Genomic DNA, 10,901 nt, shown 5'->3' with positions numbered 1-10,901 from the left:
ATGCATGAGTCTGGAGGTAAAAGCTGACAAGCGCCCGTGGTGAGCAGGGAGGGCCTGTGGAGGCCCTGGTGCAGCGGGCAGAGCAGGGAGAGACCAGGAAAAGATGACTCGAGGGCGGGCCGGGTGGGGAGGCGTGGAGGGGAGGAGGAGCCGGAGGCGGGGGTTGCAGGCAGGTCCTGGTAGGATGGGCCTTCAGCGCCCACCCCCAGGGGCCTCCCTAAACTGCCCCGAAGTAAACAAACACATTCCACAGAATCCATCGTTCCGCCGTTAGTGAATTTGTTTTGCTTTGTTCACCTGTGTGTCTAGAAACGTGCCTGGCACAGAGCAGAGGCTCCAGAAGTATCTGTTGATTGCAATAGGAAGGAGCGAAAGTTCTGAAGGCACAGTGAGTCCTCCGGGAGGCACACCATTAACGGGCTGGGGTTACCGCTCCAGGCTTCAGCTTCTAAAATGCAAAAGCCAAAACCAGCTTTTCTGCTCTCAGACCCACCACATTCATCCCCAGAGGCAATGAGCACAGAACCCAAAGCACAGAAAAAGAGGAAAACAAAGGGGGAGGGGTTCATTTCCCAGGGCCTGCCCATGCCAAAAAAAAAAAAGTAAAACATAGGGGGAGGAACGAAAGGCATTAATAGACAAATACATTATATGTTTTTAAATAATGAAGGGAGGGGCCAAAATGGACAGGTTCCATGGGCAGGCAGTAATGGGACTGGGGCTACCGGGGGCCTTGGGGATGGAGAGAACTGGGTAGCTATCAGAGCTATTTGGGAGATAAAAATCAACAGAACTCAGAACTAGATGAGGAACTGCAGGGGGTCGGGGGGGGGGGGGGCGATAAAGAAGAAGAAAGAGCCAAGAATGACTTGGGGCCAGGCTGCGAGCACATTAAGCCAGCTAATGGATAGGAAGTCCCGGCACGCACGTGGAAGCAGTTTAATAAACGGGGCTCAAAAGCTGGGAAGAAAGGCAGGGAGGAGGGAGCAGTGGTGGAAGGAGCCCGGGGCGGGGGGGGGGGGGGGGAGTCAAGGAGGGGCCCCCTGAGAGGAGAGCCCCGCGGGCAACCTCAAGGGGTCTCCCGCAGCCCCCGCCCGGCTTCGTGCAGCTGAGCCCCCGGCCCCACCCGGCGGATCGGCAGGAATTTGCCCCGGCGACCTCCCGGGGCGCACTCCTGTCACCAAGGCGACCCGGCGCGGAACAAGCGGCCCGATTGTCCTAGCTCAGCCGGACAGGTGAAACCCCGGCCACGTGACCGATACTGAGCCAGGTGCGGCGACGGGACACCTGCCGCCTCCCCGCCTTAACTCCTTCGACGCCGCCGCAGGGCCCGCCGGACGCGCCGGCGGTGACATCCACTGAGCGCCGCACCAGGCGTCACGCAGCCGGGAAGGAATCCGGCGGGACCACCTACTGCTGGGTGACTTGAAGCCGATCACGTCACCTCCCTGGTCTCCAGGTGGGGATTGTAAAACAAGGCTAAGGAGACCCTCCGACTGAACGGGAAGGTTGGGACCGCCGACGAAGCGGGCGCAGAGGTGGAGACCCAACCTCACAGCAGTGGCACTTTCTGTGGTCCCCCCTGTGTGTCCCCCCACATCCACATCACACCAGCATATCGGGAGCTCCCTAAGCCGCCACCAGGGAGACCCTCTAAGCCGAACAGCCAGTGCACTGGCCCCTCCCTAAAAAGCTGGGGAGGGGCGGGCAACCCTCAGGAGGACACCCCCCCCCCAAACACACCACCAGAGGTCCTCCCCAGGTAGCAGCAAACCCTCCCCTGCCCCCCACCCCCAACATCTCTGGAGTGCTCAAGTGGAAACCACAAGCGGACTGGTTTTTCTGCTTGCCACCAGGCCCTGGCCTACCACGTGACCTGAGGGCCCACCCACTGGTCAGCTCCTCCAGGCTGCTCCCACCCCAGACCCAGGGTTCTTTGGCTCCTGGGCAGATGGTTAAGGGTCCTGGGCCTGGCTCAGGTTACCTGGGTAGGTATTAGGCTGGTGGGGATGGGGGGAAGAGGGGCTGTTTAAAGCCACCTTTGAAATACAAGCCACCTGAGTCACCAAGACTGCTTCAACCCCCCCTCATTTTCACCCACCAATTTGAGAAACACAGCTTGTGGGTCATCTCCTCCAAGGCTCCCTGCCAAGCTCGGACCAGCCCCCACCCAGGGCTCAGGTGTCCTTCAGGCTCCCCTAATGACTGTGGCAATCAACTCGCCACCTGGTGTGTTTAGAGTCCCTGGTGACCTCACAGCCCTCCTCAGAACAAAACACCTGAGTCCCCAGGCTGACTGGCATCCCCTGGCCATTTTATTAGGCAAGGAGAATGCGCCTTGGAATTAGGAGGCAGCCTGATGGTTCTCCCCCTGCAGGAGAGGTGGGAGGGAGGCTGACCCAGGTGTCATGCCTGGAAGCGCCTCTGACCCAGCCACCAGGTGAATTTTCACCCAACTTCGGTTCATGCCCTGAATCTCTCCAGGATCATTCAATAAACGATTGCACTATGCATCAGATGCGCTTTGCTCCATATGAGTTAAACATAACCCCTATCCCCCAGGAGCCGTCAGGCTGCGTTGGACATGAAAGTCCAGTTCTAAAACAACATACACAGACTCCAACAAATGCTTTGTGAACATGGGGTGGCAGAGATTAATTTCAACTGGGAAAATCTGGGAAGGCTTGAGGAGGAGGCGGCAATTTTACTGGGCTTTCAAAAGATGTATGAGACTGGAGCAAATGGCTATCTGGAAGGTGGACACAGTATTCCCAGCAGGGGGAGTGGTGGGGTAAAGATATAAAGGAAGGTGTGTGTGGTGGTTCACACAGTGGATGCCTGTTTCGGAGGTAAGAAAATGGAGTCAACAAGATGGAAAAGGATCAGTCTGGAGGAGGTGAGGAATGCTACGATAAAGTTTCAACTCTCAACTTCAGGGATGGGAAGTCCCTGAAGGTTTTGAGCAGAGGAATGCCACAATTAAGTTGGCTGGAGAGGAAGAGCACCCACTCTGACAACTCAAGGATGGACTGCAGGGGCAGCCAGCTGAGACCACAGACAGTGACAGCACCATCCCCATCACTCCGGACTGAGAGTAGATGGCAGCGGGTCAGGTTCCAAAGAGGCAATTTCCCTGCAGGATGTGCTGAGTTTTGGGGGTGGGAGGACTGTTCATTTCTCTGCTGGTAAATAGTGGAAAGTTGAGCCAGGTCAGCTCAGCCCAGCAATGCCTCCACCCGTGCAGAACACCCGACTGGTGGTCCATTCTGACCACCCACCTTGACTCACCAGAGGAACAGGAGACCAGAGTGTGGTTCTCTCACCCTGCTCCCTGGACAAGTCACTTGCCCGCTCGCCACCTGCTTCCCCATCTGTAAGGGGGGATTTGGAGGAGACCTCTAGAGTCCCTACTAGCTCTTTCTACAGTCGATAACATCAGGACGTAATGGGCCTCCAAGCTGGCGCCCCAAAGACGAATGTCACCCCTGGCGTCTCTCGTTCCCGGCGGCAGCACAGGAAAGTGCTGGCACCTCCCAAGGCGGTGCAGGAGAGCAGAGGAGCAGGACAGGTGCGGGGCCGGGCGCGGGCCCAGGCAGGTCCTCCTCGGCTTGCCAAGGACCTGCCCAGCGGCCGCCAAGAACTCACGCCCGTCACCCAGGCCATTTCGAGATCCAGTTCCCAGCTTAGCAGCGTCCGGGCTTAGCCTAGTCGGACCAGTGGGGGCGTGGCTTCGCAAGGGGGCGAAGCTACCGGCGGCGAGGAGACGCCCACGTGCACTACGTCATGGCGCCAGGGGAGGCGGTGGCAGTGCTCTAGGATTACGTAAGGGAACGTGACCGACGGCGGAGGATTACGCGAGTGGGCGGGGAGAGGGCGGAGCCCGGGCTGCGGGTGGAGCTCCAGTCGGAGCTGGGCGGGGCCCTGAGCGGAGGGGGCGGGGCGTGCGGGGCGTGCGGCGCTCCGGGTAGCGTCTCCCCGGCATGCTCCGCTGGGCTCGAGCTTGGAGGCTCCCCCGTGGGGGGCTTGGGCCCTCCCGTCCCGGCTACTCGAGGGTGCCCGTCGCTCCCAGCAGCGGCGGTGGAGGCGGCGCCGGGCCTAGGTCAGTCGAGGGCACCCGGTGGGAAGCGTCTCGGCTCCTCCCGCTCCCTCCCAGCTCCTCCCCCTCCCTCCCAGCTCCTCCCCCTCCCTCCCAGCTCCTCCCCCTCCCTCCCAGCTCCTCCCCCTCCCTCCCAGCTTTGAAGACCCGACCTTCTCCCTTTTGCCCCGCCCCCTCTTGGGTCCCTACTCCATGCCCCTTTCCCACCGGCTCAGACTCCCCCCACCTTACCCCCTCCCGCCAGGCCGCTGCCGCTTTCCTACACGCTGCTGGACGGGGAGCCGACCCTCCCGGCCCTCGTCTTTCTGCATGGGCTCTTCGGCTGCAAGACCAACTTCAACTCTATCGCCAAGGCCGTGGCGCAGCAGACAGGCAGGAGGGTGAGTTTCCGGAAGGGGTGGGGCCCGGTGGGGGCGGGATCTGGGGCGGGGCTTGGGGATGGCCGGGTGAGGCCCGCTTCTGAGCCCTCACACCTGGGACCTGCTGAACAGTGGTGGGTCTCCTGGAGCAGAGGGCAGCCCCGCGGCAGAAGTGAAGGGAGGAGGAGGTGTCTTTCCAAGAATGAAGGCCGCACGAGTAGACCCAGGAGGGCCTCGGGTTGACCCCCATTCATTTCCTCATCATTCCATTCTTCCAATCCTTCATTCAGCAGCCATATCACACGTCGACATCTGCTTCCTCCACACCCAGCTTCCATGCCGAAGCGCCAACGCCTGCCCCCAGAGGGGCTTGGCTCATGCTTGTTCACCGGGGCTGTTGGAGGTCTCACCACCTCCTACGGGAGCCATCCTTCTATGCTCTTGGAAATTCCTGGAGTCTCCTTCCTAGCCTTCTCTGGGATTGCCAACCAGGCAGGCCAGACCTTCAGACCAACAGGTCATACTTACTGGGACGTCTCTTCTCTGGCAGAGTGGCCTCCTATGCCTGGGAACTGCGTCCTCTCACCAACCCAGCCCTACCCCTCCATCAGGGTCTGTCCCCAGGCCCTATCCCCTTTTGACCTGTGCCCTGACTGTGGATGCCAGCTCAGCCACCCTCTCACCCATTCCCCAGGTGCTCACTGTGGATGCTCGGAACCATGGCGACAGCCCTCACAGCCCAGACATGAGCTACGAAGCCATGAGCCAGGACCTGCAGGACCTCCTGCCCCAGCTGGGCTTGGCACCCTGCGTCCTCATTGGCCACAGCATGGGCGGCAAGACAGCCATGCTGCTGGCACTGCAGAGGGTGAGCTGTCCTGTTGGGGCCTTCAGTACAGACTCTGAGTGGCCAGCAGGCAACCTGGGACCCACATGACTCTGGGAACTGCCCCTTGAGAACCACTGTGCCTACCTTAGGCTCCGGCCTGGGCCCCGGTCTGGTTTTGTCCCACAGCCGGAGTTAGTGGAGCGCCTGATTGCTGTGGACATCAGCCCGGTGGAGACCACATCTGTCTCAGACTTTCCAACCTACGTGGCAGCCATGAGGGCCATAGACATCCCGGCTGAGGTGCCCCGCTCCTGCGCCCGCAAGCTGGCCGATGAGCAGCTCAGCCCTGTTGTCAAGGTGATACACTCAAGCCCCCAAGGGGGTTGAAGACTGGGACCCATCAAGGGAAGTGTGGCAGCCTCAGGCCCCACTGGAAGACACACACACACATACACACTCACTCTCTCTCTCTCTCCTGCCAACTGCTGGTCCCCACAGGAAGTGGCTGTGCGACAGTTCCTGCTCACCAACCTGGTGGAGGTCGACGGGCGCTTCGTGTGGAGGGTGAACTTGGATGCCCTGGCCCAGCACGTGGACACCATCATGGCCTTCCCAGCACGACAGGATTCCTACCCTGGGCCAACCCTCTTCCTCCTTGGAGGCAACTCGCAATATGTGCAGTAAGCCAGACTGGGTGGCGGGAGGGGCGTGCCTTACTCCCCCAGTCCCCACCCTGGGGAGCTGGTGGGGAGGTGGGGATGGGCGCCTGAGGACCCCAGAGAAACCTCTGGGTGTGCTGGCTCACATGGCCATCCTTCTCTCCCCATTGCCACTCGCCCTGCCCTGCCTCTTCTCTCTTTCTCTCCCCGTCTTCCCGCTCCACCCCGTCTCGGTGGCCTTCTCTGCCCTGGACAGCCCCGGCCACCACCCTGAGATGAGGCGTCTCTTTCCTGGAGCCCAGATACAGACTGTGCCTGCCGCTGGCCACTGGGTCCATGCTGATCGCCCGCAGGACTTCCTGGCTGCCATCCGAGGCTTCCTGGCATAAGAACCCTGCGTTGTTAGCTCTGCAGCAACCAGAAGTGTTGCTGGTTCCACGTTTCTGTACAGAAGGACTGCGGTGAACATAAAGCAGGCTCAAGTTTGCAGAGGTGGTCAGACCTCAAGCTTTAATGAATAAAAACCCCAGTCCCAAGGTCCTGGGCTGCACTCTCTCACCGCCAACGCCCCCACCAACCCAGGGGGGATCGGGCTCCAAGGGGCCTAGCAGCTCTGACATCCACATGGGCTCCCCGAGTGCCCCCGGACTCTCTGTGTAGCTGACTCTGGACCCGCTGCCTCACCAGCTGCCGCATGTCCTCCTGTGGTCAGAAGAGCAGGTTCAGGGGCCAGCCCTGCACCCCACTCCTCCCCGTGCCACCCAGGCCTGCCAGGCATTCTCGCCCTACCTCCCAGTCCTCCACCTCCTGCCTCAGTCTCAGTTTCTCCTCCATGACCTCCACCAGCTGGGCCTCCGCAACTTGCAACTTGGCTCTGCATGCTTCCAGCTCAGCCTCCACTGCCCGCTTCCTGCAGGTGGCAGGAAGAGCAGCCTGAGCCATAGGCCCTGCAGGTCTGGTGCTGGGCCCTGCTGGGGGGTAGGTGAGTGTGGCCAGAGCCCCTGCTTGGGTGATGGGGGAGTGTGTATATGGCTTTCCTCCCAGGAATACCTGATGTCCCCGCCACTCTTCTAGCGGGACAGGGTCCTTGGGACGAGCCACCCACCGCCTCCCCAGTCCCTGCAGCAGCAGCCCCTCACTTGGCAATGGCTTCATCCCTTTCACGAAGAACTTGGTCCAGCGAGGGCTCTGTCTGCGTGTCCCCCAGTGCTCCAGCCACTTGAAATTCTGGGCTCCGTAGCAGGATAACAGAGGAGGGGGTGCTGATCTGGGGCTTGTCTGGAGGAGGTGCCCCAGGGACGGATCTGGGATGTTCTGTTCCTGATGTCCAGTGTCCCAGTCTCATGGACTTCTGGAAAGTAGAGCGGGGAGCTGGGGACATGCTGAGAGATTGGCAGGTCTGGTCCCTCCCTGGCCTAAGGGCAATAAGACCAGGTGGGGCATTTGGACCCCCAAAGTAGAAAGAAGTTCTCACCCGAGCCCCAGACGGACGGACGAGGTAGTTTCAGAAAGGCACTTACCCCTCTAGGGCCCCAGCAGAAAGGGTGGCCTGATGACTGAGACTCTTGTCAGCGGGGTGGGGCAGGGGGAGGACATGGCCCTTTGCCCTCCCTTCCTGGCCAGACACTCCCCGTCAGGCCCCACCCCCGGGCAGGCCAGCCCAGGCTCTGTCTCCTGGACCCGGGAGTGCTCAGCCCCTCCCCACCCAGCCGCATGCAGCCCCTCACCCCAAGGGGGCGCTCTACCCACATCGAGATGAGAAAGGGACGGAGCATGGGCCTGGCTCCGGTACCGCTCCATTGCTGAGAGAGGGGGTGCCCCGTCCCCCCTCCTGGAGGGTTGACATCTTAGTACCTGGGATGTCGTTAGCCCATAATTGTAACCTTGCCTCAGTCAAACATAAAAGGAGGGGAAGAGTTCAAATATTCCTGGTAAATTCTTCCAAACATCCCAAATATCCATCCTCCCTAGGAATATTGCTCACTCTTCCTCTGTATCCCCTGTATCCTGTGCTGGGGGCACGGTGGGTCTGCTGGGCCTTCGGGGATCCCAGCTCCCCACACCCTCCATAAGGACCAGGGAATTCTCCCCGTTGACAGGCCTTTTCAGCAGCGTTCTGGCGTGGGGATCAGGTCCTCAACTCAGCTCTGAACAGTAAATGCTTCCTTCCAGGCCCCTGGGCAGCCCCCTGTGCAGTTGACTCCTGGTTGTGCATTCGCCCCCTGGTTGTGCATTCGCCCCTGTCAGCCAGGTGCTCCTCCAACAGCCGAACTTGGCAGTTGCTTTTATGAGCTGCAGGTGAAGAGGTGGCCTCGAGCTGTACCCCAGGTACACACTTTCCTGTGTGTTTTGAGAGCCCACTCTGTGCCACGGCCAAGACAGGGCCCCTGAGCGCTCTGGAGTTAGCGGAGATGAAGCATGGACATGATCATGAATGAGCAGCAGGGGGCGTCCAGGGGCAGTGGGAGCACAAAAGGGGCGGCTCCCACATCCCACTGGTTAGAGCAGATTCGGCAGGAGCTTGTCCCGGATGCATCCAGCAGGAGTGAGCCAGGAGGGGGACTGACACTCTTCCTGGCCATTTTATTTTGTTTTAAATTTTGTATTTCAAAACAATTTCAAGCTACTTTTTTATATCACTCTTCAGTGTTCAAAAAATACCTGTTTAGGGTAAAAAAAAAGTCAAGTATGATATAAAACATTGTTCCCAGTTGTGGCGACCCTCTGGTCTCCCCCCGTCTACCACAGTCCAGGCCTTTCCTTGAGTCTCATGACCTTGGCATTTTTAAAGATTATGGGGAAGGTATTTTGTAGACAGTCCATCAATTTGGGTTTATCCAATGCTTCCCCATGATTAGACCATCGTTACACATTTTGGATAGAAATGATGCTGTGTTCTTATTGTCTCCAGCATCCGCTGGGACCATGACTGGCGGTGTGGATGTTGACCAGTTGCTTGAGATGGTATCGCCAGTGTAAAATGGCTTTTTTTTCCCTTTGTATTTAATAAGTATCAGGAAGGGGAGGTGCTTTGAGACTACGAAAAATCCTTTTCTTCATCTCACTTTCATCCATAGATTTTAGCATCCATTGATGCTTCTTGCCCTAATTATTCCTACAATGATTGTCAAATGGCACTTTTCTAATTTCTACTATAATGGTTGTCGAATGGCACTTTTCTAATTTAAATGTTCTCTGTATTTATTAGTCGGCCATCTGTTGTAAAGAACTCTTTCTTTCCATTTATTTATTCATTGGTTTTTTATTTCAGGGAGACTCTGTTTTCCCAATTGTATTTAATGAATTATAATCCATGACTGTCTTTTTATTTCGATGCTCACATTGTCCCGGATTCAGCCCGTGGATATCCCTTGCTGCCTTCTTGTGTGGACATGTCTGTCATTCTTTGGACATTTCCTTTCTTTCTGGCAGAGTAGAATGTTTCAGGTTCATCTCATTTTTCCCTGCCCAGCCCTGAAATTGGCCATTTCTTCAAGGATCCCAGGTTCTCTTTAGTGAGGAATGGTTATTTAGAAACCAAGACCTGGGTATTAGGTGTTCTCATTGCAACAAGAGTAACCCTGTTTCCAGGCCCAGTAATTGGACACACGCACACTTAAACATACACATTTACATCTGTATCTCCCTATCTGTCTATAGTACTGTTCTAGTTAGCTAGCTGCCGGAATGCAAAATACCAGAAACAGAATGGTATTTAAAAATGTGAATTTAATAAATTGCTAGTTTACAGTTCTAAGGCTGAGAAAATGTCCCCCAATTAAAACAAATCTATAGAAATGTCCAATTTAAGGTGTCTGGGGAAAGATACCTTGGTTCAAGAAGGCCGATGACATTCAACGTTTCTCTCTCAGCTGGCAGGGCACATAGTGAACATGGCAGTGTCTGCTGGCTCTACTAAAAGGGCTCTTCCAAATGTTTCCTCTTTTAAAGGATTCCAGTAACCAACTCCACCTTCAGTGGGTGGAGACACACCTCCATGGAAATCATCTAATCAAAAGTTACCACCCACAATTGGGTGGGTTACATCTCTGTGGAAACAATCGAAATGCTCCCACCTAGTACTATTGGATGAGGATTAAAGGGCATGACTTTTCTGGGGTCCACCGCAGATTCAGACCAGCACAAGTACCTATATTGAAAACAAGTTTATATTTAGATCTTGAATTCCAGCACAGAGTCCATTCTAGCATCACCACTTTCCAAATCTAACTCCCTGAGAAATCTAGCCCCTGTTATCCTCAACATATCTCATCATTTGCTCAAACTCAATGTAGGTGGCTAATCTCCCAACACCACTGGGCCCCACCTTGATTTAGATGCCCCCCCATGGACTCAGCTCCTCTAGGGCTGCCCTCTCACCCACTCTGATGTCATCCTCACCCCTGGCCCTGGCTGACACAGGGCTACCAAAGATATGCTTAAGTGCTTTACCTTCGTTCATCCATTTGTTGATTCACTCCCAAAATAGCACCTTTCAGCAAACATGTTCCAGGTATGTTTCTAGGTGAGGGGTGTAGGGTGGTCAGCAAGACAAACAGTCCCTTACCTCACGGAGCTCACATTCTAGTGCGGGAAGACAGACAGTAGAAAAATAAGCAAGTATATCAGATGGTGACAAGTGTTGTGGAGAAAAAGCAAAAGGAATGCGAAAATTAGGAAGAGTAAGGAAAAGCAGATTGCTATTTTAAACAATTTTATGGTTACCCTAAAGAGATCACCGATATCCACCTACCATTTAAATGAAGAAAACAACTACCCTAATGGATTCTTGGGTCTTGGAATAGTATATTCAGTGACAGCATCATTTATAGATTCAAAAGGTGCTGTATTTCAAATTAATAGTGACGATGACATATTTGCGAACACTGCATGAGGGAACTAAGGCGCTAGGGATGTCAGTGACACGTGACAATCAGACGGTGAGAGGCAGAAATGCA

General features: G+C 56.3%; 2 protein-coding genes across 4 annotated transcripts; one reads left to right on the top strand and one right to left on the bottom strand.

Moving 5' to 3' along the window:
* Positions 1-3,940: 3,940 nt before the first annotated feature.
* ABHD11 (abhydrolase domain containing 11) lies at positions 3,941-6,430 on the top strand. Its single transcript, XM_077140947.1, has 6 exons — positions 3,941-4,099; positions 4,341-4,476; positions 5,150-5,323; positions 5,471-5,641; positions 5,783-5,964; positions 6,200-6,430. Exons 1-6 carry the CDS (start codon positions 3,981-3,983, stop codon positions 6,330-6,332), a joined length of 915 nt encoding a protein of 304 aa, XP_076997062.1. The 5' UTR covers positions 3,941-3,980; the 3' UTR covers positions 6,333-6,430.
* Positions 6,236-7,551, bottom strand: LOC143667120 (BICD family-like cargo adapter 1). 3 transcript variants are annotated; one of them, XM_077140950.1, is made up of 4 exons: positions 7,418-7,484; positions 7,083-7,294; positions 6,733-6,853; positions 6,236-6,645 (listed from the first exon to the last, which is right to left on the bottom strand). In XM_077140950.1, the coding sequence occupies exons 2-4, from the start codon at positions 7,286-7,288 to the stop codon at positions 6,499-6,501; spliced, it is 474 nt and encodes a 157-aa protein (XP_076997065.1). In that variant the 5' UTR covers positions 7,289-7,294; positions 7,418-7,484; the 3' UTR covers positions 6,236-6,498. The 3 variants fall into 3 exon arrangements, with proteins under 3 accessions (XP_076997065.1, XP_076997064.1, XP_076997063.1); XM_077140949.1 differs by having other exon boundaries at positions 6,237-6,645; positions 7,464-7,551; XM_077140948.1 differs by lacking the exon at positions 7,418-7,484 and having other exon boundaries at positions 6,238-6,645; positions 7,083-7,405.
* Positions 7,552-10,901: the final 3,350 nt, after the last annotated feature.

The sequence above is a fragment of the Tamandua tetradactyla genome, chromosome 23 (genome assembly GCF_023851605.1).
Source record: "Tamandua tetradactyla isolate mTamTet1 chromosome 23, mTamTet1.pri, whole genome shotgun sequence".
In the NCBI taxonomy this organism is placed as follows: domain Eukaryota; kingdom Metazoa; phylum Chordata; class Mammalia; order Pilosa; family Myrmecophagidae; genus Tamandua; species Tamandua tetradactyla.
This window is presented reverse-complemented; position numbering and strand designations above follow the sequence as displayed.